The 26,198-nt window shown below is 38.6% G+C and overlaps 1 protein-coding gene across 4 annotated transcripts in view; it reads left to right on the top strand.

The window, feature by feature from the left end:
* The window catches only part of MYBPC1 (myosin binding protein C1), a gene marked incomplete at its 3' end in the record, with an annotated part of 88,014 nt that extends 64,718 nt beyond the window's left edge, over nt 1-23,296 (top strand). For 2 of the 4 annotated variants that reach the window (XM_082739122.1, XM_082739124.1), the window contains 9 exons: nt 49-183; nt 4,364-4,531; nt 8,393-8,481; nt 9,985-10,180; nt 12,335-12,474; nt 15,332-15,491; nt 16,455-16,591; nt 18,258-18,444; nt 23,018-23,296. In XM_082739122.1, coding sequence (XP_082595248.1) covers nt 49-183; nt 4,364-4,531; nt 8,393-8,481; nt 9,985-10,180; nt 12,335-12,474; nt 15,332-15,491; nt 16,455-16,591; nt 18,258-18,444; nt 23,018-23,118 — 1,313 coding nt within the window. Of the gene's footprint in view, nt 1-48; nt 184-3,340; nt 3,395-4,363; nt 4,532-8,392; nt 8,482-9,984; nt 10,181-12,334; nt 12,475-15,331; nt 15,492-16,454; nt 16,592-18,257; nt 18,445-20,158; nt 20,278-21,618; nt 21,648-23,017 lie in introns of those variants that run through there. The other 2 variants (XM_082739123.1, XM_082739125.1) reach the window with 2 other exon arrangements.
* Between the last annotated feature and the right edge of the window lie 2,902 nt (nt 23,297-26,198).

Here is a 26,198-nt window from a genome sequence, read left to right as displayed (position 1 = left end):
TGTCTTCTGTTTCTCTCTCTCTCTCTCTTTTTTTTTTTATCTCCGAAGCTGTAACTAGCCCTCCTACCCTTCTGACCGTTGACTCTGTAACTGACAACACTGTCACGATGAAGTGGCGGCCCCCAGACCAGATTGGTGCGGCGGGTTTAGATGGCTATGTGCTAGAGTATTGCTTTGAAGGAAGTAAGTACAACTGGTAGTTAAAATGAATACCATCATCAATAGGTGAGATACGCTCCTCCTCTTTCTTTTGTTGTTCATTCTTGGGAAATCTCCTTCCGCAGAAAATGACAATAGGTAAAGGTCATCCTTCTAACATGGATTAAAAACTTAGTCCTTCTTTGGTACTCGATGCTAACAAATGGAGATCTCAAAAGTATCCTAGCTAGTCTACCAGATCAGACAACATGATAGGTCTAAGACGTAGGAGTAAGGGAGTCTGACAAAACTTCAGGGATTTCCACCTCTTGAATTTGAGGGTTAAAATTGTACCAAGCAAAATAAAAGTCTAGTTAGGATGAAACGAGTTAGAATTCTAAACCCTATACTAAGCAGAGGTCAGCTATCAAAAGCGCTGTCTATTTCTGGGTAATAAAGAGAGATCATATTTGGCTAGTTGGTGATCATCCCCTACCTTCCTAAAGAAAAAAAAAAAGAAGAATTAAGGATCTCTTTCAGTGCTTAGAGAAAGCAGCATTAAACCCCAGAGAGTGTATTCAATAGATTTGACATGTGACAGAACTTGTCTCTGTATGGGAAATTGAATCACTTAATTTTAAGAGGAGAAGAGAAACAGTGCCCCCCCCCAAAATGTTGATAGAAAAAGAGAAATGACACAAGAAAATATGGGCCAGAGTGTACCTAAAACCAAAAATGATGTAAAGTTCACTGAAAGCATCTTGTGTTTTTTGATTTCCTACTTGACATGATTTGAAAATTGGCGAATAAAACTACCCCTGTTTGAACTCGGGTTCCGCTCTAGATGACGGGAGGTAGGTTAACAGTCCACCCGGGAAGCGTGTTCCTATCTCCATAAATGATAGGCCAAGACAACCTCTGAGGAAACTCTTTGGATCCCAAACTTTAATATGGATCTTACATGAAGGACAGAAACTACAGAGCACATTTGAGAAATCAGGAATGTGAACATAAAGCACCTTTCCAGGAGGAAAACCTCTATGGAAAAGAAACTTCGTATGAAGAAACAACTGCTGAAAAGGAAATCCCAGGCCCCTGGATCGGGACATCCCTCGAAATGAGCACCACTGGTGGCTGTTGTGGTTGCGGGGGGAACAAGAAGGGGGGTGGGGGAGGGGCAAGGCATCCGGGAACAGTTCCATTTTCATTTGCTTGGCTCCCAGAACACTCTGCTTGATTTCTCCAGGGCTTAGAAAGCCACTAACCAAAATCAGTGGGGACATTATGAGAAAGTTCCCAGGTATCCCCGTGTGGGAGTGGGGTAGTGTCACTAATGCAACAGATAGATTCTTGAGCACTTCAAAATAAGTTTTATGGCCATTCCATCCCTCCTCCCCACCCCATTTCAAAAAAATCCTGAGTAATCCACTCTGTTATTTATATCACCCCCAGCAGCAAAATCTCCCAATCTTACATGTGATGTGGCTGCTGAGCACGAACATTTGTGTACGTATGAAACAGAGCAAATTCTTTACTCTTTTCTTTCTGATAGGTTTAAAAAGTAAGAAGATACAGCAAAATGATAGATGGCTGTCATTTTGATGTTACCCACCTTAGATAAAATACAACGAAGTGTATTTTACATAATTTTGTGTGTGGTCTGTGTAGATATATATGTATATGCGTTTATACATATATATATGTACACAGTCATTATTATGTATCTATTTTGCCACATAACATTTTGGAATTAGCTTTCTATGGAAGTTCTTTCATAACGTGTATATCTTTCTTCTTGCAGTCTTTTCTTTCTTTATGTGGCTGCCCTATTCTTCATTCTTTTTAATGGCTGTTGTCCTCCAGACTAATTTTCTGTAGTGTTTAATGCTTTTAGATATGTCAGGTTTTATTCTGTAAGAAAATTTGTTCTTTTATAAGATCGTGTGTTGGTTTTGAGTCTGCCTTTCTCTTGTTTTTTGGGTTTTGGTTTTTTGTTTTTTTAATGCCTGCAGCACATTACTCTTCTTTGTTGTCTTCCTTCACACTAGCTCTTTCTTTTCTTTCTTAAAAATTCTCCTCGTGTATCAAGTAACTTTCGTATTCCTTCCCCATCTCTCCGACACCATTTTCTTTCGTTTTCCTCAATAAAAGTGGTTCAGATGTGAAGGGATGGGCTATTTTTTCTTCCCCTCTGATCTTGTTTCGTCCTGTTTTCTCTTGAAATTTCTCCTTTACTAGGTCTTTACTCTTTCAAGCACATTTTCTGTCTCCTATTTTCACTTTCTCATCAACTGTCTCTTCACTATGAAAATACCAGCACAGTAGCTCCCAGTCTGACCATTGGCTTAAAGATGTATCTCTTTTTTGATGTCCTATTGAAATTTTTAAATTTTTATCAGTCCATATGCCCTTGCAGCCACCAGGATATTCTGTCTCTCTGTTCCTTCTCCCTGATACTTCTAGAAGGGATGGAATCAGAGAGAGGAGAAGGTTCGTGGGCTTCCAATCCCCTGCTCCTCTCCTGAGAAACTAGAAAGGCATCATCCCAAACCAGTGGGGTGTCCTCACGACCAGTCCAGGAGCCAGCGACATTCCCTCCACCCCATGCGAAACTCAGGGACCCAGGCAGACTCAATTTGTTTTCTTGACTGCAGAACCCATTGCCATGGCAACGGGGGAGCTGCCTCCAGAGCTGCTGGGAAGACAGAGTTGACTTTATCATGAGTGCCCTCACTCCCAGCCTGTGACGATTGAACCCCTTGGTGGAAGCACTATGTTCCCTGGGTACCTGGGAGGACCCTCCCAGGCTGAGGGGGCAGGAACAGGTCAAAGGACAGACTGTTCCACTGTGTGCTGCTCCTCTGTGGAGTCCAAGTCCTGCTCCTCTTTTCTCTTCAGGGTCTTGCTTTGTTCCTCTCTACCTCTTGTTCCCCCAGCTGGAAGTGCCCAGCCTCTTTTCTCCTCCTCTTCTCTGTGGCAGGTGCCTCAGGACAAAAACCGTAGTCTGAACAGAGCAGGCTGTGGCTCTCCTGAGGAACTCCCCCCTCCCTAATGTGTTTGGTCTCTTCCGTCACTGCTCTGAAGACAAATATCTTTGCATACTTTGCATACTTTACTAACAGAGAATGCTGACTACTGATACGATATTCTTCTGGTGTGAAAGTGGGTGTCTTTAATTAATTTTAATGACGGATTCTCAAAGGTACATCAGCAAAACAGTCTGATGAAAATGGGGAGGCTGCATATGATCTACCAGGTAAAGTATTCTATGAAAGCTTTCGAACTTTTTTACTTACGATAAAAGTTTCTGGGAATATTCCATGACCAGGCATGAAGTACACCTACCACCCACACACAAAAAAGCCCCTAGAGATCAAGGGAGTGGGTGGGCAGTGAATTAATAATGTGGAATACAAACTTTCTCTCCCTTCCCCCCCACTGAGGGCATAATGCATACAAACTTTTAGAAGGTGAAATATTTGCAAACCCCTCTCTTGCTGTTATAGACAAAGCCTACCAAAACCTTTTAAAAATATCAACATTTTTGATCAAGGTAAAAAGAAGAATGCCAATTCCTTAAGAGGTCTGGCTCCTACCCAAGCTGTGTTTCCTTTTTACCATGGATATTAGCTTCTTGTCTTCATAAATGGGAGCATGATCAGACTCCCTGGGCCCATAATAGTGCCTCATAATAAAAGACCAGCTAAGATGAAACAGAGAGATTATGTGACCATAAAGGTCTGTGTCTCTCATTCATAAGAATAGCATTTTCGTTTTCCAAAGTTTAACATGTATAGGTGGCTAAATGTCATGACTATGTCAATCCTTATAAAACTGAATTGGAATAAAACTGCTACAAAACTCTTGGGGACAGTTACTATGATTCAGAATACTCCAGTATCACTTTAATTTCCTGAATCACAGTAACTGTCCCCAAGAATTCAGGATACTCTAGTATCATGGTATCTTGAATAAGAGGTTTTTCAGAAATAGCAGAATCTGATGATCCTTCTTCCTGTCATTTACATTAGCCATTCGAGACCATTTTTCATTTAAATATGAAAAATGCTCACCCATGTAGTATGACTCCAGACCAAAAACGTATTTCCTCCAACTGATTTAATTATGAGTCAAATGCTAGTTTGGAGCCGACTGTACCAGTTAGGGTGATTTCTTTCACTAAATACCATTTCTCCTTGTTTTCTTTCTCTTTTGTGGGTTTTAGCCGAAGATTGGATAGTTGCAAACACAGATTTGATTGACAAGACCAAGTTCACCATCACAGGTCTGCCTACAGATGCAAAGATCTTTGTGCGTGTGAAGGCTGTGAACGCTGCAGGCGCCAGCGAGCCCAAGTACTACTCCCAGCCCATTCTGGTGAAGGAAATCATAGGTAGGTAGGCAAGACTTTTAGAATTTGCCTCCATTTCCAACATCACTTGGTTTTATGTTCTAACCCCCTTTTTTCTCAAACCTTTCTATTTTGCTATCGCTCCTTTGCTGTATAGTCAGTGCCCCTCTGGAAGTTAGGAATGAACAAAACATCTCCTTTCCACCAGTGTGGAGGTCAGTATTGGCAACTCGGTACAAGGACCAGTTAGTTAACCTCACCAGATCCCGTGAGCCCACTCTGGCTGAGCTGCCGATTTCCACTAAAGAGAGGGAGCATGAATGCAGCAGGGCACACAGCAACAACATGGCTCCGACGGGTCTGCGAGGCCAGAACCATCTTCATAATGAAATGAACACGTTAGTTGCCCTTTTCAGTGTTTGGAATCTGCCCTGGTGATGCACAAGTGATGGATCCGCACAGACTCAGTCAGTGCCATCAAACTCTGCTAGTTATTTCTGTCTTCCTCACCACCTTGAACTTGTAGTTATAGTTAAAAAGCCAGCTTTGCCTCTGCATGTTCTTTTTGTTTGTTTGTTTTTTAAGATTTTATTTATTTATTTGAGAGAGCGAGAGAGATAGCGTGAGCAGGAGGAGGGGTAGAGGAGAGAGAGAACAAGGTGGGGCTCAATCCCAGGACTCCAGGATCATGATCTGAGCCGAAGGCAGATGCTTAACTGACTGAGCCACCCAGGTGGCCCACCTTGGCATGTGCTTGATGAAGCATAAAAATTATTAATTCATTAAGCTTTGGTCCTCAAGGACACATTTTTCCTGTTTATGTAGCAATGAAATGCAAAAGATGTACAGAGGCCTTACACTGCATATTGCAGTGCAATGGTTGTCTCTAGAATAGCACTTGTGTGACTGAGTGAGAGGCTGAGCTAGTGACCGTTCTCAGAAAATTCTATTTTTACTTGAAAAAGAAATGACTCGCTATTTGGCAGGTATTTGTAGAAAATGAAAGCGATGAGGCTATCACTTCAAATAAAACAAGTTACAATATTTGTTGTCAGTGTTTCAGTGAAAAAAAAAATAAGCTTTTAGGGAAAAATTAGAATTTTGGAAAACTTATATCCACCCCATAGACTTAACTGCTCTCAACACTTATAACTGTTCTCATTAAATAGGCAGTGATATTAATGGATGTAATTTTTTGATATTGAATAATGGAATGTGTCAGCATCTGGAAGATCTACATAATTTGGTGAAGCAATATTTCCCAAATGACAAATACATGTTAAAAACATGCATCAGTACAATGTATATTAAAAATGTAAGCTAGACCAATGGATTTTAATGTAACAGAGTGTGAAAAGTTAATTGAAATAGTTTCAGATTCCACATTTTCCCTCACCTTTAAGAAATTACAATTTATCGGGGTGCCTGGATGGTTCAGTGGGTTAAAGCCTCTGCCTTCAGCTCAGGTCATGATTTCAGAGTCCTGGAATCGAGCCCCACATCAGGTTCTCTGCTCAGCGGGGAGCCTGCTTCCTCCTCTCTCTGCCTGCCTCTTTGCCTACTTGTGATTTCTATCTCTCTGTCAAATAAATAAATAAAACTTAAAAAAAATTATAATTTATCATGTTTTAGTTTAGAGTCAAAAAGGAATATCCAAAATTGTCTAAAAAGCTTATTAGAATATTTCTTCAGTCTGTGGGAAGCCAGATATTCTTCACTAAATGACTTCAACTTATGGAACATATTGAAGTCAAATTGAAGGCAGGAAGAAGTTGGAGATTGCAGATCTCCTCTATTAAGTCAGACATTAAGCAGACTTGCTTAAATAGAAACTAATGCCATTAAAATGTTATTTATGTTTTTATTTTTACATGAATAACTAAATATTTCAAATATCCTGTTTTAATTTCTAATAGGGCAAGTACTGATATATACGGCACACATAAACAAAAGCTGAGAAATTGCTTTTTTGAGAGCGATCCTTAATAATGTTTAAGAGTATAATAGAATACTGAGACAACATGTCTGAGAGTTGCCGCTTCAGGGGAAAGAACACTGGACAGGGGCCTGGGTATCTGGGTTCTAGACCATGTTCTGCCACAGACTCATGTTGTGGCTGCCTGAAACCTTTTAGAAGTGAGTTATGGGATAGATGTTTGGGTGGTTGGTTGGGTGAATGGATGGATGGGTGGGTGAAAGAAAACATGAAGCTTGCACATTTTCTTAGTGGATTCTAGAGACAGCCTATGTAAGTTGAATCCTGTTTCCATCGTGTGTTAGCCATGTGACCTCAGGCAAGAGACTTGATCTTCCTGGAGCCTTAATTTCTTCATCTGCAAATCGGGGATAATAATAGCACCTGACCCATCAAGAGGCTCTGAGGATTAAATACATGGATCCATGTTGCTGCTTAATAGAATGCTTGTCACATAATAAGCTCTCCATATGTGTTAGCTTTTATTGTGATGATTGTTTAGTTTACTGCAGAATCTGGCTGAGGTTTTTTTTTTTCCTCATTTGTAAAGTTAGGGAGCTAGGGGATCTCCAAGTTCTCTTCCAGCCCCAACATTCAGTAGTCATCATCATTGTCACCATCATCATCATCATCTCCTAAAGTTTATTGAGCACTTATTATTCTCAACTATTATGCTAAATGCTTTACGTGGATAACCTTATTTAATCCTCCCAAGAGTCATACAAATTAGATGCATTCATCATGCTGATTTTATGGAAGAAAAGTCTGAAACCAGAATTCCTATATATTAGATCTAAGACTCAAACGCAGATCTTGGACTCCGAAATCCACACTCCTGAGCATGGGCTCTTAAGGCTAACTCAGCTTCCAATCCTGGCTGTGTCACCAAGGGCAAGTTACCTAACCTCTTATCCTCCTGTTTCCTTTTTTTTTTTTTTAATTTTATTTATTTATTTGAGAGAGAGAGTGAGAGAGAGCACGAGAGGGGTGAAAGTCAGAGGGAGAAGCAGAGTCCCCGTGGAGTTGGGAGGCTGATACAGGACTCAATCCCGGGACTCCAGGATCATGACCTGAGCCGAAAGCAGTCACTTAATCAACTGAGCCACCCAGGGGCCCTCTGTTTCTTTATCACGAAGTAAAACAGTACCTATCCTACAGGGTGTCCTTGAGTTTGAAATCATGAAAATACACATGAAAAGTATTTTGTCCAGTGTCTGTCACATACTACGCCTTCAAATGATGAGAACTGCTTCATCCTTGTGAGTCTACAGGCTTTTGACTCTCTGCTTCTGATGGGTTTGCAACAACATATCCTAGTACTTTATGGTGGTTAATTAACCAACATCAGTACATGTGAGCTACAGCCACCTCTTGTGTGTCTTATAGCCACACAGGGAGAGAGTTAGTATCCACTTGCAACAGAACTACCCAAATAACAAGTGCTACGTGCATAAACTCTTTTGTTTTGTTTTTTTCTGGTGAGAAAAAATGAGCAGTCCTACCAGCCAATGTGGTGCCTATAGATCTTTTGTGGAATGTTCACTGGAGAATATTCTCGCTGTTAGAACCTATGAAAAATATATCAAAGGTCCTAAGAGAAAATTTGCTGTTTTTCTCTAATGTTGTTTTAGACTTCTAATGACTGTAAAAAAGGGAAGTTACCATAAATTCAAGGAGGTCAAGGGTAAATTCTGTTGAGTCAAACTATGCAAACATCTCTATTGAGTCAAACTATGCAAACATCTCTGAAAAAAAAATGTTTAGAACTAAAGTTACTGTACATGATCTGGTAATGGCACATCTGAGATTTTCCTGTAGAGACATCAGCGCAAGGATATCCCAGTGAGTATTATGCCAGTGTGCTTCTGTAAGGCTATTTCCCGTATACCCTACTGATCACAAAATTATACTATTCTACTTTCACTCAGAGCCTCCAAAGATTCGCATCCCAAGGCACCTGAAGCAGACTTACATCCGCAGAGTTGGTGAAGCTGTCAATCTGGTTATACCTTTCCAGGTAATAACTCAGGGATATTTATTTTCTTTTTTCAGTGCTGGGGTGTTTAAGAAGTAGAAACAGTTACTCTAGCACTTAAACTCATGCTGATTCAGGATTTCTTCAGGGGGAAAATAGATAAATAACGCAAGAGATATGGAGAGTGAGTAAACAATCCTGTGCTTGATGAGAAAACTATGAAACTGATAGATACTCCTTCTCCATGAGATGAATGATACCTAGGTTGGACCGGTCTGAAGCTCAGGGACTATGGTTGGGCAGAGAGGAAATAGCAAGGAGATGCCCAAATAAGAAAAGCTTAAAGATTCTGGCCCTGCACATCTGTGATAAAACTAATCTTCATTTTAAGTGAAGCTCTTGGTATAACATTCAGGAAAACAACATGTACTTACTTCCCTTAATCAAGCCAAAGGAAGAGGGATAACTGAATGTTGAAATCTAGAGGCCACTAACTGAAAGATGCAAACATTGTTAAATCATTGCTCCAGCAAAAGAATCTGTTGTTTACAAGATTAACCAGACCTCACCTACAATAATAATTTTGGTCTGGTACACACATACACACACACACACACACACACACACACACACACACGTACTGCACCACCACCCCATGGACTCTTTTTATGCCTCTAGCCAGCACTGTTCAATAGAATTTTCTACAATGATGGAAATGTTTTGTAGCATCAATGTCCAACGTGGTGGCCACCAACCAGATATGACCATTGAGCCCTTGAAATGTGGTACTTGAAACTAGTGCAACTGGGAAGGTTAATTTTTCATTTTCCTTAATTTTTTTTAAAGAGTTTATTTATTTATTTGACAGACAGAGATCTCAAGTAGGCAGAGAGACAGGCAGAGGGTGGGGGGAAGCAGGCTCTCTGTCGAGCAGGGAGCCCGATGTGGGACTCGATCCCAGTACCCTGAGACCATGACCTGAGCCACCAGGTGTCCCTCATTTTCCTTAATTTTAATTAGCTTTAGTTTAAATAGCCATGTGTAGCTTGTGGCTCTTATCTCAGAAAGCATGGCTCTTGAATTAGAATTTAGGTTTCTGCACACATTTGAATACACACAGAGCTCATTCAAACCCAGGATCCCATGACAAGCAAGCTAGAGGAGAGCCATTTGGGCCTCCCTTATTGCACTTGGAGTTACAAGCTTAGAAGAGGCAGTTGCCTTCTACATGCAGTTTGTGAAATCAGAAGGAAAGCCAAGGAAGATGCAAGTCCTTTATCCAAAAAGTGAGGATAATGATACTTATTATCTTGCTGTGAAGATTAAAGGAAATATTAAACATCATGTACCTAGTGTAGTGCTTGCACAAAGAATGCAGACAATAGGCAATATGGGTATCACTGTTTCTGCCACAGTTGCTAACCACCAGACTATCTCCAACTTTGCCTAGAATGGGGTAAGCAACTGTCATTTTTTGTAATGCTGAAAAAAAAAGTCTTGAGACCATCTGATTTCCCTCCCCCTCTACTTTTTCTGTCTTTTTAGGGAAAACCAAGACCAGAAGTAACTTGGAAGAAGGATGGTGCAGAAATTGATAAGAATCAAATAAACATTCGTAACTCTGAGACTGATACAATCATATTTATCAGAAAAGCAGAGAGGAGCCACTCTGGGAAATATGATCTGCAAGTCAAGGTGGACAAATACGAGGAAACTGCATCAATCGATATACAGATCGTTGGTAGGTTTGAAAGAAAGAAGTAGAATGTTCTGTCGAAGCAGTATTTGGTCTTGTCATTAAGGCAAGAGTAAGAATTTTTGTTAAATTCTTTTTCTAGAATTAGAAAATATAGGTAAATTGGTAACATTAGTACTTCAAAATAATTTTTTACTGACTGAAAATACTAATCATTGGAGACTTAGGGCATACATGTTAAAGAAAATTAATGCACATACTTTTAGTATGAAACATGTGTACTGCTTCATAATCCACTTCTCTCTTATTCTGTTTCTCATCTCCTTGGTGACAAAATATTTTCTGTTTTGAATTCTTGCATTTTTTTATGACTATAGTAGATTCTAGACACAATTTACATGTTTCCTACTACACCTAAAATTTGCTAATAATAAAGTTTTAATGGAGAATGAAAAGTTTTTATTAAGTGTAAGGAAGATATACCTAAATAGTTAAACACTAAATTGTTTGATCCTATAAGGCTAGATACTCACTCATTTGTCCAAATAATAAATAAGTGTAGTTCTTCTGTCTAGAGTTAAGGGAATAGATGGAGGATGTCTAACAGATGGACCCTTCTCACTTGCTATCATTTTTGCCATGTCAAGAAATACATTTAAGAGCAGTGCTATAGAAGACTTGTTTCCAGTCATTTTTATTATCATATTTCAGCAAAGTTGATGAAACTAGGGGCTTTCTCACCAAAGGAGCAACTTCCTGTGGCAGATTGGATAAAAGTTCATGCCCTTTAAATTAAGTACTCTCTTCCTACCAGCTAAACTTTCTTGATTTTTTGTTAAGTTGAGAAGAGTGTTGAGGCTGCCTTGTGCCCTTGGATCTGACTGGGCTCCATTGTAATGGGAGCCTGCGTGGGAGGGTCTGGAAGAGGGATGCCCTCTGAAACATACAAAAGAAATTTTCTTTTCTACTTTGCCATGTAGGTACTTTATCAGGTAGTTATAGTGTTTGGGCCATTGATTGCACACTCAAAGTGCTCAACGAATAATGATTATCATTCTAGTTATTTTACTAATTCCAAATTTACGTTGGCAGAGAGATAAAACAAGTTTTCCTCATGCCCATTAAAGGTATCTTTTGGGTATAACAGAGGAACCCACTCACAGGCTGTGGCCTGCCTCTGAGCCTCTCACCAAATACCAGAGATGCTTGGCCCAAATGGGCTGTTATGATTTGGAGTCCCAAGTCAGCTCACATTTCCCATTAGGCAGGGTAGCCTTGTGCTTCATGGCCAGTAGCCTGTCCTTGGAGGGATGACTAATGAAGTTTCATTTAAATTTTCTTTTCAAAATCCATTTCTTTCCATGAAGATGAAAGTCAAGAGTTTTTAGAGAAGCTTAGCTGGAGTGCATTTCATTACTCTGATGTTTAAGAATGATGAAGGGAGGGGCGCCTGGGTGTCTCAGTGGTTAAAGCCTCTGCCTTCAGCTCAGGTCATGATTCCAGGGTCCTGGGATCGAGCCCCACATCGGGCTCTTTGCTCAGCGGGAAGCCAGCTTCCTCCACTCTCTCTCTTCCTGCCTCTCTGCGTACTTGAGATCTCTGTCAGATGAATAAATAAAATCTTAAAAAAAAAATGATGAAGGAAATGTGGGTAGAAATGCAAGGAAGGATGGATATTTCAAATATCCTTCTGTAATGAGGTACAGCGGTCCCCTCTATCGATGGAGACATGTTCCCAGATGTCTAAAACCACAGGTAGTACCAAACCCTATATATGCTATACTTTGTCTTATACACCCATACCTGTGATAAAGTTCAATTTATAAATTAGGCACAGTAAGAGATTAACAACAATAACTAGTAATAAAACAGATCAAGTATAACCATATACTATAATAAAAGTTAATGTGGTCTCTCTCACAAAATATCTCATTGTACTCTACTTACCCTTTTTCTGATGATGATGTGAGATGATAAAATGCCTACATGATGACATGAAGTGAGGTTAATGACGATGATGCAGGCATTGGGACATAGTGTTAGGCTACCATTGACCTTCTGATGTTATGTCAGAAGGAGGAGCATCTGCTTCTGGACCTCACTTGTCAGCAGAAAGCAAAAGTGCTGTTAAGGAGGGACCCACTGCAGAAGTTGAGAGGGAAAGTGATCCTACAGTGATGCCATGAATTCATCTTATAGACCGTCCAGGTCCACCTCAAATGGTGAAGATTGAGGATGTCTGGGGAGAGAATGTTGCTCTATCATGGACACCACCAAAGGATGATGGAAATGCAGCCATCACAGGGTACACAATCCAGAAGGCTGACAAGAAGAGCATGGTAAGGTCTGGCTTTCTCTGGTTCAGCAGCAACAGAATCACATTTTATCAGAGGTGAAGGTGGGGCATGAGGTCCTCTATGGTGAGGAATGTGTGGGGGGCATGGGTAAACAATGTGGCCTCATGGCCTTAGGAGTCACAGAGTGTTGGATTTGAATCCCAGTATTGCCACATAAGAGCACATGTACATGGACAGTCACTTAACTTCTTTGATCTCCATTTTCCTCATCTATAAAATAGCGACATGAATACTTAACTTTGCTTGGTTATTGTGGGGCTAAAACAATATAAAGCAGCTGGCACAATGCTCAATGGAACTTAATTCATTTGTTCACCAAATATTTACTCACTCTGGATTCTAACTCAAATTTAATCGGTGCAACACTTTCTCCTTATAAGATAAATGTTGTGTAACATGGACAGAAAGACATCAGTTAGAAAAGAGGGATTCTAAAGGGAACAGTGTGTGTAAAGGTCCTGAAGAGGGAAGGAGCTTAGTGTGTTTCAGAAGTCAGAGTATGAGTTAGTATTAGCTATATTTTATCGCTGAGGAAGCTGAGGCTCAGAAAGGATAAATGACTTGCTCGAGATCACCAGATTTTTAAAAATGTTAAAGTCTAGGTGTTCCTGCATCAGAAGCCATCCACTACACCCTACTACTGCCCTACTTGTAAGTGAATGAATGAATAAATGACTGTTGGACACACAATGGCATAGAGCCATTTTTCATTCTTACAGGAAGAGTAAAATATCATACTCAATGATGTTGATAGGAAGTCATTCGGCATCTACACCAGTAGATCTCAGTAAGAACTTCAGTTATGAAGTCACATCAGATTGTAATTTTATGACCTAAGTTATGAAAGGGAGAAGGTTTTGTTTGGCCCTTGTTTGGACCTTGCCTCTTGTTTGGACCTTGGCCCAGATACTGGCAGTGAATCCAGGGGTACTGTGGTTCTTATAGAGGGTCCTTCAAGCACCGCCCTCTCCCCGACCCCCAACATACTTGCTCAGTGTTTGTCTTCTTAGATATTCAGTCAACTCCAGATGAACCAGGACTTTCCCAATGCTTCATGTACCTGAGTTGTACCCGGCAACAGGGGCTGATCCCTAACCCCTGCACTCCTGTGTGTCTGTTGCATTTCAGCAGGGACAGACCTAGAGGCCAAACAATGCTCCCTCTGCCCAGTGTAAGTCCCAGGAGATCACCACACCATTGCCTCACTGTGGCTACAGGTGCTATTCTTCACTTAAATTCCTATTGTCATTCATCACTTCATAAACACTGTTTTCATTGTGTGTGCCAACACATTAATTTACTCATTTATTTACTATGTGTTGAGCACTGTTCTAGCTGCTGGATTGGGAAAAAAAAGAAAAGATCACTCATAATCTAGGCAAGAAGAAAGACATCACAGTATCACATGATAGAATAATACACCAAATGTTGGAATAAATGTTGGAATAAAGTGCTTTGGGAATAAAGGAAGGCATAACTAAATTTGTCTGGTGTCTTAAAAATATCCAAAAATACAGAAATAATGATGGCCCCTAAAAATTCTGAGAAAAATCCTTCTCCTTTATGAACTTTCTGTCATAAAATATGTTTTCTCAATTAGTGATACTAAACATACATGCGGCAAAGTGGTTCTTTACTGGTTGCAAGATAAACTTTGAGATCACTATGTTTCTCAGGATGATGAGAAAATAATTGAAAAGAAAATTACTTGTTTGGGTTCTCATTCATTTGTTCAAGTATCCAATAAACAATTATTTTTTGCACAGTACCCATTATGTGCCAGGTATTCTAATAGGCCCTGGAGATACAGGAGTGAGAAGAAAAGTCTGTCTTTACCTTGATGGTGTGTTCATTTCAGTGAAGGAGGTAGAGACTAAACAAGTAAAATAGTAAATATATAATGTAATTTAAAGTAGCAGTTTCTATTAAAAAAAGAAAAAAGCCTCGCCAGGTTAAGGTGATAGCCTAGAGTGGTTGGAGGGGAAACAATTAAGAAGGAGGTAATATCTGAGCAAAGATCTGGAAGGCAAATTTATTGGGTGATATTAATTTTTCTCTAGTGATTTAATGTCATCTCTTCCTCAGAATAGGTAAGTTTAAATTAAAATTCTTTAATTAGGGGCACCTGGGTGGCTTAGTTGGCTAAGAGACTACCTTCGGCTCAGGTCGTGGTCCTGGAGTCCTGGGACGGAGTCCTGCATCAGGCTCCCTGCTTAGCAGGGAGTCTGCTTCTCCCTCTGCCCTTCCCCCTCTCATGCTCCCTCTCTCTCAAATTAAAAAAAAAAAAAGAAACTTACAATATTATATAATTAGACTTCATTATGCAAGAGATAGGTGACAGACACTATATACTTACGAAGGAAATATAAAGGTAGGAGTTGACATCTATGATTATGCATCTAATATGCAAATGAAGATTAAATTATACATAGTCAAGTATAAGTCTGTTGTAAAGTATAAACAAATTAAATGTATGTCATTATTACTCTCAATATAAAAATCAGTGCTATTTTTCTTTTAGTTAATGAAACATCCCTGTTATTTATTCTGATCAACAGTAGGAATAGTTGTGTATTTTTATTTTTTTTTTTTTATTTTTTTTTTTAAGATTTTATTTATTTGACAGAGAGAAATCACAAGTACACTGAGAGGCAGGCAGAGAGAGAGAGAGAAGGAAGCAGGCTCCCTGCTGAACAGAGAGCCCGATGTGGGACTCGATCCCAGGACCCTGAGATCATGACCTGAGCCGAAGGCAGCGGCTTAACCCACTGAGCCACCCAGGAGCCCTAGTTGTGTATTTTTAGATGATTTTTCTCAAACAAACTTTTTTCCCCCATAGGAATGGTTCACTGTCATTGAGCATTATCACCGAACCAATGCCACCATTACTGAACTGGTCATAGGAAATGAATATTATTTCCGGGTCTTTGCTGAAAATATGTGTGGCCTCAGTGAGGATGCAACAATGACTAAAGAGAGCGCTGTGATTGCCAAGGATGGTGAGTTAGCAGTAGACTGGTTTAAAGGGGGTTCTCATTTCAGTTTGTGGGAGTGAGAAGCGTTTTCCTTTTTTTTTTTTTTTTTTTTAAAGAGAGTCTTCACTACATAGGCATGGTTGATTAAATCACTGGTCTTTGTGATTAAACACAAGCTCCAGCCCCTTTCCTGCCCCTGGAATTCTGGGGATGGGGCTGAGCGTTTGAACCCACTAATCACAGGGCTGGGTTTCTCTGGCAACTAATCCCCATCCTTGGGTCCAAAGGTCACCTCATTAATGTAAAAAAGACCCCTTTACAACTCCCCTCACTTGGGAAATTCTAAGGATTTTAGGAGCTCTGTGCCAGAAATGTGGCCAGAAGACCAAATATCTACTTCTTATTATAAATCACCATATCACAACTAGACATCTGGAAACCTCAGTTTTCCATGACTAGATGGAAAGGCCTGGAAGAAGAGATGTGACGAATGGGAATTCTGAAACTGATAAACACACATTTTTAAATTGCGGTAAAAATATTCAAGCAAAATGTTCATTTTATCAGTAAAATATTTAAATTTTTAATATTGCATTTTTTTTTTTTAAATGCAAGCTTAATTCATTCCAGTTTCTGGGCTGTGGGCCTAGAAATGGCTCAAGTTATAGACATCGGAATTTATTTCAAATTAGCCACTCTCCTTAAAACCCTTGCTCATTGCGTTCACATTAAAGCACACTGTTGATCAAAATACTGACACCAAATTCTTCTCAATATTTCTTTCAGTCTCAGAGGACCACACTGGCTTTCTGTCCACACTGACTATCTCTTTGTACCCTTCAGAATGAATGTAGTATGATATTCACCCACGTTTTTACATGTTTTTGTTTTTTTTTTTTTAAGCTCAGGGGAATTTTAATCATGAGTAAAGTATGCCAAGAATAATATATTCTCAGGCCAATTTGTATATTCCTCATTGTTTCTAAGGTAAAATCTACAAAAATCCAGTGTATGAAGATTTCGATTTCACAGAGGCACCCATGTTTACTCAGCCTTTGGTTAACACCTATGCTGTGGCTGGTTACAATGCTACCCTGAACTGCAGTGTGAGAGGAAATCCTAAGGTACCTTATGTTTGGGGTGTTTTTTTGTTTTTTTTTGGGGGGGTTTTTTTTTTGCACATTAGTGAAATTTAAGAATTAGTCTCAAATTCCCTTTTTTTATATTAGACACAGTATTATTGTGGGTAACAATATAAACTGACTTTCCAAGTGTTACTGTGTCTTTCTCTGGGATAGGAAGAAGGTACAGCATTATGGTGTTGGTGGCTAATTAAATCCACCATTTAAATATAGTAATAAAATCTGTTTATATTTCTTTACTAACTAAAGGATACCTACTAAGAAAAAACAAAAACACTAATTCTTAAAAGAGCTGAAAGTTAAGGAAATGAACGTAGTATCATTTTACCTGAAAAATTAGGTGGTAATGTAAATTCATCAAATTCTCTGAAACAGATTAAAGCAAATAATGATGATATTATAATGCAAGACAGAATTTAAAATGTGCTGGGATAAGGATACAGAGTACCCAGAAAGAAGAAATCACATCTGATTGAAGAGATTCAGAAAGGTTTTAAGGTTTCTTATTGGTATTTGAAAAAAAAATGAAATAATGAATGCTGCTCATAGAGATATCTATTCCTAGGTGGCACTGTGGGAAAAGTGCCCTAGAATTTGTAAAAATTGCAAAGTGGCATTTTTCCTGCATTATACCATGAGCAGGAACAGAGAAGTCAAGGAAGAAGGTAGACTGAGTATGAGAGGAAGATCCTGAATTCATGCCTAGTTGGAAGTAACATGGATATATCCAAATGGGAATGACCAGGAGGGAGAGGGGCGGTTCACCAGAGCTTAGGAGAAAGGCCAGGACTGTGACTCTTGATTTGGAAGCCTCCCACCTCTTGGAGCTGAAGCTCTAGAAAGGATATCACTGAGGAAAGACAGTAGTGAGTGAAATGGCAAAGTCCAAGGTATAATCCTCAGTGAACCATCCCATTTGAAAGGAGGAAGGTGATAGTATGAAGGAGACAGAGAAGGAAGTCTCTAGGGTCTGAGCAGGGCAAAAGCGTAAAAAAAAGGTGGAAGAGAGAACATGAAAAGTACATATTTACCAAAGGAAGGAGAAGACAATATGGGAAGGGAGAAGGAGGGTCAAGGGTATCAAATATAATTCAGAGGCCCAGGAGAATAGAGTCGTCTTCCTGGGTGACTGACTGGTCCTTACTGATCTTGCATTATCTGAAGTGGACCCATTCTACTGGATGATCAGTAGAGGTGTTTGAGGAGAGATAAAATGGTGGGGAGGCATAAGCAGCACATAAAGAATTAGAAAAGAATGTCAGGAAAAGGAAGTGAAGAAAATCAGATGGTTAGGATACCCTATGGGGATTCTCTGAAAAGTGCCCAGCAGTATACATTCTTCAGGACGAGCTGACTTCAGGGACCTGTGGCTCAAATTGAAATGCTTCTGAAGAAGCATTTGGGAAGAGAGCCCCAGAGCGATCCTCTGAACAAGTCTGGCTTGCTTCTTCAGAACTGCTCATACATCTTCTTGCCAAGCAATAAGAAGGATTTCATTTGAGAGAAACAACGCTCAAGCAGATGTGGATTCTTCTTAGATGTACTTTCTTTCTAAGCTATTCTTTAAAATCTGGTCCCCTGTTTTAATGGTCTCTTATTACAGTAGGTACTGATATGTTCTGACCTATTTACTTACTTCAATCTTCAGCCCAAAATAACCTGGATGAAAAACAAAGTTGCTATTGTGGATGACCCAAGGTACAGGATGTTCAGCAACCAAGGGGTCTGTACTCTGGAGATTCGCAAGCCCAGCCCCTATGATGGAGGCACTTACTGCTGCAAAGCAGTCAATGACCTTGGGACTGTGGAAATCGAATGCAAATTGGAGGTGAAAGGTATGACTTTGAAGATCTCATGTATAGACTAAAATGAAAGAAAATGATTTGATTATTGCCCTTACTGCAAAATCCAAATTGTTTGCTAAAATGTCTAGGGGTGGCAGGGGACGAGGAAAGAGAATTCTGGGAGAGAAGACATTATTCCATACTGCACTCACTCTGATTTATTTGAGTAGACTTATTTTCATCTCTTGTAGTTCTTATTAACTAAAGGAATATTAATTTCAGTGGAATGGTAGTATGTGTATGGTAGAGTGGGAGTGAATAAAGTTAGTGAGATATGACTTTGGTGATATAACCTATATTAGAAAAAAAGTCTAGTGTAAAAACCCATCTAATGAAACTACAATTAAAGGCTTTGTACTATTTTTAATTAGTTTACTATTTTGTGAAACCTTTAATATATATATGGGTAAGTTTGCTAATTTAGTGTTTACTATTGCACATATAGAATATAGCATATTCATATTATAATCAGTTGCCTTTAAAAATCACATTAGAGAATTTCCATTTATAGGTATGCATTACATTTATACTAGTTTTTAGAAGTTTTGCAACTAATGTAAACCAAGAAAACATGTAAGGATTAATTGGTAGAAAAGTCTCAGAACAACCTGTCATCTTAATGAGTTTTTGTAGTAATTGAGTTTAATTTTTATACTGAAGTTTTTTCTTGACAATCAAAACCTATTTTGGGATACCATGAGAACTCCTACAGATGTCAGAGTCCCTGTTACGAGATAATGGGTGACATGATCCAAATGTCTTTTTTCTTTTTTTTGTTATATTTTCTTGTTTATATTTTATTGTTTTATGATAACCAAAATCTTTATTTTTTATACCTCTCTGTAATGAAATTATGATCCAAAAATCAGAAAGATAACTTTGTAAATATCTACTTAGAAAAAATAGTAAATACTTAAGATAATAATGTAAGAAAGAGGTTTTAGTCCTTAGTCTAGTATAATAAAGTTATTTGTTGAAAAAAATTTTTTATAACTTAAAAAACTGTTTTCTTTCTGCTATGATTTCTGTCCATCCTCAAGTAATACAGTATGGTAGATTCATGACTGAACAAGAGGAAATTTTTTAATTTTTTCTCTCAAATATAAAACAATAATATTCTTAGAAAATGTCAAATGTGACTATTGAGATAGTGTTTACAAGTTTAAATATTATTTTAGCTGTTTACTAGCTCTAAATGCAGTTAACAGTTGCAGATATATCTGGTTTCTCAACTCCTAGCCTTATTATTTTCAAGGTATTGTTGGTACTTACGTCTCAATATTCAATAAAGAACAACAACAACAAAAGCCCAGTACCAGGTCTGCATGCTTTGAAAATAAACACATGTTGCTATTGATATAAAATGATTATTTCACAAATGGTTTACCATTTGGAGTCCTCCGTAGTAACAAATAATATTGTACATATGGATGATATATCCTTTATAATAATTGTATAGTAAGTTGTATAGGGATTGCATTTAATAATACAAGTAATGTACCTTGTATGAAAGTTCATGATGAAGTATCAACTGTGCTGTGTTGGTCAACACTTTTGGTCCTACGAGTAAAGCCAAGATTGTTGATCATCAGATTGTTATCTGATAATAGGTGATTTGAATCAAGTTAATCTGAGAAAAAAAAAAAAAGGTAAGAATATCAACTGAGAATAAATAAATACTGGTACAAATATTCTAATTCTACAGTGATATATCAAGGAGTAAATACCCCTGGACAACCAGTCTTCCTGGAGGGGCAGCAACAGGTTTTAAAAGTTCATATCCCACTGGATATTTCTACTTTCTGTTCCATTCCTCTTACATGAAATCGCACTTTGCATGTAAAGCTTGACTTTCTCATTTGCTTTTCATTGTATTTCTTAGCAGCTCATGGCATACGGTGTTTATGCCATGAACAGGAAGGCCAAATTATTCAAGGATATTGATTAATGTAGGCACTGTGTTTTGTCAGGAAACTAAGTACCATACCACACATCTCCATAAATAAAGCCAGAAAGCTACATTTGAAAATGACCTCATGGTAGACATCAGATGATTAAAACTTGGGACTCAGTGTCAGTTCTTTAATATTTTCATTTTTTGAATGTAGAGAAATATGACCTTCCTTTAAGATAGTTTCCTTGGATTCATGTTAAGTTCAGAAGACTAACGTTTTTAAATTGTTAAGTGGTAGAAAAGAGTTCTGGACATTTTTTTGGGAGAGAGGACACAAGAAATTTGGAAATCTTTGGATCCAATATTTAGATACTTTCGTAGTTAAGATTTCTGATGAAAAACTTACCAGTAGCTTACCAGTACCAACTTACCCATCTATCTTTTGGGCACTTTGGATATTTTCATAGGATTAGAATTATTTTATATATTTATGAACTTGAAAGAAAATTCCAGGCCCTATTACTAAGTGTATTAAGCAGTAAATGAGTCCTATCCTGTATGTATAATACACTCCCATTTGGAAGAACGAGTTAAGTTTTTTGGGCCTGGGTAAGCAAACTGATGTAAACTCTAATGATGTAAATAATTAGATGCCCGAGTTTACAATTCCTAGAGAAAATGTCAGCTTACAAAAGATGACAGAATTAGGGCTCTTTCTTTAAGTTTGGTAGATTAAACATAGAGTCACTTTCTAGTCTAAGTTTGTTTAAGCCTTGTGTTTATTTAGATCATATATAACCAGTTCAGAATATTACAGATACGCTAGTCTAATATACCTACTTGATAATTTTGCCTTGTAGAATTTCAACATATATATATGTGCACTAATGCTTTGTCTATTGTCTCTGTTTTTCTTTTGTTGAAAAACAAAATATATATATGTTGTAGGTTTTTTTTTTTTTTAAGCTAATGGTTTGGAAGCTCTTAGCATAAATATTCACTGTACAATCAGATTGGCTTTGTCACCTGTTCAGGCAAAGTGGTTGTGCATATTAATAAGTGTTTTACATATTAATGATCCTTTTGAAGTGACTGGATCCCTGCCCTTCATTCCACGCGCTTCTATTTTCCTCCATCTTTCACATGACTAAGGATTAATGAAATCACCTCATCATAATTGTGACTATAATTTCATCCAACAAGCACTCAACTTTGTTTTTAGAACTTCATTAATGCTTACAACTCTCTCTCTCTCTTTCTCTCTCCCTTAGTCGTAGCACAGTAAGGATTTTTGAATGTATATTACCATCTAAGGTAAGCTTTCATATGGTTTTGGCATATGAAGCTTATGACTATCATAAGCCATACAAAGCCTGTAGAGTATGGCATGATTTTCATTATGTAATCCAATGAAAATAGACTTTTTAAAATCTCTAACTTTGTAGTTTTAATTTGTATTTAAGTATCTTGAAATTAACAGCTAGTACTTATACATCACAACAATCTCCTGTTGACATGGAGCAAGTTGCCTAATGAAGTAGAGCATGAATTAAAGCATTTAATGTAGATGAAAATGATACCCAAGCATTCTGAACGCTTTGCATCAAGGAATGGACATGTACATAAGTGGCATCATTTCTATAAATATGTGATTTGAATTTTTTTTTTTAAAAAGGAGAATGACTTTCCCAAATTTGCATTAAATAAGTTTTAAGAATGTTCAAATGGCATGCTGTTTTTGCCTGGACGTGAATTTATTAGTAAGTAGTAAAGCACTTCCTTAAAGGACCAAGAATTTTTATGGTTTCATGGGTTCTCTTGTGAGGGATAATTTTTTTTTTTAATGTAATTGAGAAACCTGGAAGGTAAGTTTGAAATATTAGTAGGTGTTTCACCTTCAGAAGGTATTGGATGGATTTTACTCTTTTTAACAAAATCTTCCCAGTTTTTGCATGTTTGACAGGATATAAATAGCCAAAGTTAGAGGAGTGGTCCCTTTTTTCTTCTCCAATGTGCTTGACTAGGAATTCTTTGTACTTAACTAAAAAAAATATTAACAAGGGCAGCTGGATGGCTCAGTCAGTTAGGTATCTGACTCTTGATTTCTGCTCAGGTCATGATCTCAGGGTCATGAGATACATCCCCACATCCAACTCCACGCTCAGCACAGAGTCTGCTTGAGATTCTCTCCTTTTCCCTCTGCCCCCTTCCCCTGCCCATGCTCTAAAATAAATAAAATCTTTAAAAAAGAAAAAAAAAAGAACATTAACAACAAACAGGAAACAGATCTTTCCACTGATTCATAACGTGGCTTGCATTTATCTGCCATTCAGTCAGAAGGCTTAAATCATCTGTAGAAGAATCCTAAAACCTCTCCAAGAGTAATAGATACTTTCCAACCAGTCAGGAATTCCAACTAAGATTGAATAATAGCAGGGAACAAAAACTGCTGTGGGTCTGCTGGGAACTTGCTTTCCCTTCTAGTTGCCAAGTGCTTTAAATTTTAAATGTATTAAACCCAGAAGACTTCCAAGTAGGGGCTGAATGAATCTTTGTAACTAACTGGAACATAATTAGTCACATTTCTAGGCAGCTAGTCAGGAAGTAGTAGTTAAGTAATCTTTCATGTGGATGGTTTTGACTTTGCCTTTTCCTCTCTGTCCTCTCTAGGTGGCCTTTCCTTCTGCAGGCTCCTCTTGCAAGGTGTGCCTCCTAACATAATTGATTCATATTTGCGAGACTTGCAATCAAGCAATCCCGAGGAATACTAAGGGCATGGGCCCTGCCTCCCTACACGCCACTGTTTTGAAATCTGGTTGCAATGAGAAAGCATTTTCTGTTTTTCTACCAGGCACTCAAGTGTGGTCGTTTTCTTTCCTCCTGATATTGAAGAAAAAAATGTTTGCACGGATTGCTTAATTAAAAATTGCATACAAAATTTCATTTGAAGTCAGATTTTTGGTCATTATTGCCTGTGCTTGGTCACTGTACTTTACCAAAAAAAGCAAGCTATACAAGCAGTCATTTTAGTTTAAAATTGTAGGCTGTAAATGCTTTATTTTTAACAGAATAAAAACACATTGTATGGGGTGCCTGGGTGGCTCGGTTGGTTAAGCGACTGCCTTCAACTCAGGTCATGATCCTGGAGTCCTGGGATGGAGCCCCATGTTGGGCTCCCTGCTCAGTGGGGAGTCTCCTTCTCCCTCCGACCCTCTCTGCTTTCATGCTCCCTCTCTCTTATTCTCTCTCTCTCTCTCTCTGGCTCTTGCTCTCACTCTCAAATAAATAAATAATATTTTTTAAAAAGCTCACAGACATATATCGTACAATACAGCACAGTCAGATTCTGAAAGCCCACTCTTTTCTTGATCGAGGAGATTTTTCTAAGCAAAACAAGGCTGTTTATTTCACACAATCCTGCTTAACACCAGTGGATCTGTACCCTCTTTCCCATTTGAATTCACTGCAAGACTTCATAAAGTCTTTCAGGTGAGTTTTCTCAATGGAAGGGAAAATATATTCAATAAATGGTACAATAAATTTGAAGTGTTTATGATGAGGTGACAGAGTGCTCATTTATGTGTCTGGGATTATGTGCTCAGACAGAACTCAGGACAAAAGAGTGGAAGCTGGGGTGCTACCCAACTTGGGCCTGACCTTCATTGGTTTCTGGTGGGACCTCCTGGCTGAGTGCATCAGGGCTCCTGCCAAACAGCTAGTTATGGTGACAGAGAGCTACTGCAGACTACAGAGAAATTACAGATTTAGAGTTTGCTAATGGCATCCTTTCCAACTGATGGAGACCGTCAAAATATGGAAGTTGAGAAACAGCTATAGGAGCTCATCATCTTCTTGGTGCCTTCCTGTCACTCTTTCTGACTTTCTAGAGAAAGTTTCTGTTCAGGGAATGGAATGCAGTGTGAGTAGGTCACTTCACGGCTATTGTTTATTCCCTCACCTCCCCCCCCATTTCTTCCTTTTGGTCTTTTGTGCTAGGAGTTAAATACATTGTGACCTGCAGATGGGCCCATAGCATTCTGGGACAGCATTTTAAGATATCTGCTCTGCTTCCTTTCCAGATTAGGCCTGGGAAGTTGTGGTGGTCATGCTCCTGGGTTGATGAGGGTTTCATCAAGGAAAGGAATGGATGATCTAGGTAGTTGTAGTACCTTAGGAACCAGCAAGAGAAAACTCGTGTTCTTGTCCAAACTCTGGCCTCTTCTGTTCTGGTGGGTTGGTGATCTTGGCTTACTGGTTGTTAAGAGTATTAGCTATCATCCCATATGCTCAATAATTGTGAAACAGTAATGTGTGCGACCGCAATGTAAATATCCATTTTAATCAGAAAATTATTACACATTATTTTATGTAAAAGAAGTCTGGTGTATCTATAAAGTCAAGAAGATCATATCTCTGTGTGCACACCCAATAAATGACTGGCAAAATCAATCAGTATGGCGGCTGGGTCAGAACCCCAGAACCCCAGCAACTGAGTTGGTTGCTTAATTCAAACCCTCATGGACTGATTTTGCCAAGTAAGGGTCAAGTTTGTTAGGCTTCATGTAAACATTGCCTAAAAGTGACTCTAAAGTATCCCTACAAAACCCTGGTTCTCCAGTCATGACTTATGCTCTCAAAAATATTTTGTACTAGACAATGTTATTTTTCTACATATGATCTCTTCTCTTATTAAGGGTGCTCTTATACCACAAAGTTCCAAAAAGGAGGAAAAAGTCTATTTTGAAACTACAAAAAGCAAAAAATGTCAGAAACTGTCATTGCTATTAACTTTCCTACAACTTTGTCCTGATTTTGTTTGAATTACACTTTTTTTAAGAAAAAGTATATGTCAAATTATATTCTTTCTGGAAACTAAACATTTACAAAATATTTTAAAGGATCATGCTTATTTACTTACTTTAAAAGAAAGCTTAATGAATGCTTCACCTAAATTAATACAGAAATTTAAAAAAAAACACTCATTCCAAGAAACATTGGAATGAGGTAATATGTCCTTAGGCACTCATTTTTAATAATTCTGAAACATTCTATTCAGCTCAACAAATGAGTTACTGAATATCTGATGTGTGGATAGCATTGTGGTGGATTTGGCTAGATCCCAACTATGAATAAGCATCTTCGTATCTTCGAGGAGTTTATAAAGCAGAAGACTAGTAAACAAAGGGAAACATAAGAAGGGCAGACAGCAGGTACAAGAGAGCACCGTAAGGATTTAGAAGTTGGATAATGTGGCTTGTGTTTTGTTACTATCCATGTATGTATCACACTAGGATGAAGCACGAGACATGCCATGTGACTTTATTTTTCTAAATCAAATTAAAATATGAGCTCTCCACTAGCCAGGGAGATTGAGAAGTTCTCTCTGTCCTGTTTGGAGACCCTACCTCGGGTCCTAGGTCAGTTCTGTGCCTAGAAAATGGAGAGAAGGAAAGTCTCCCCATTTCAGTCCACACTGATGACTACAGAAATGTCTGTCTGTGTATAGCCCACTACAGTCCACTCAAAGACAAGTGACTGTAACTACCTGGACAAGTGTGGACCTGGGGTCTTTTAACCTCCAAAGTCATAGCTTGGCTATTTACCTGCTACTTCTAAGGGTGTTCTTTGTGGGAACACTGGATAGTTCTACCATTTAGTACTAGCATTGGAGCTGGGCAAGAGGGACCCTTTTACTTTCAAGTGCCTCAGTCTGGCCTTCCTCTACCTGTATCTCCCTCCACAGGAGATAGGAGAGCCATGAAGCCAAGGGGATGTGCCTACTTGGAACCCCTCCCACACCTCCTCTTATAGACTGAACCCAAGCTCACTTTTATGGCCTTTCTGGTCATTT

Source organism: Mustela nivalis (assembly GCF_964662115.1).
Source record: "Mustela nivalis genome assembly, chromosome: 7".
Classification (NCBI taxonomy): domain Eukaryota; kingdom Metazoa; phylum Chordata; class Mammalia; order Carnivora; family Mustelidae; genus Mustela; species Mustela nivalis.
Note: the sequence above shows the minus strand (reverse complement) of the source record. Positions and strands in the feature narration are given on the sequence as shown.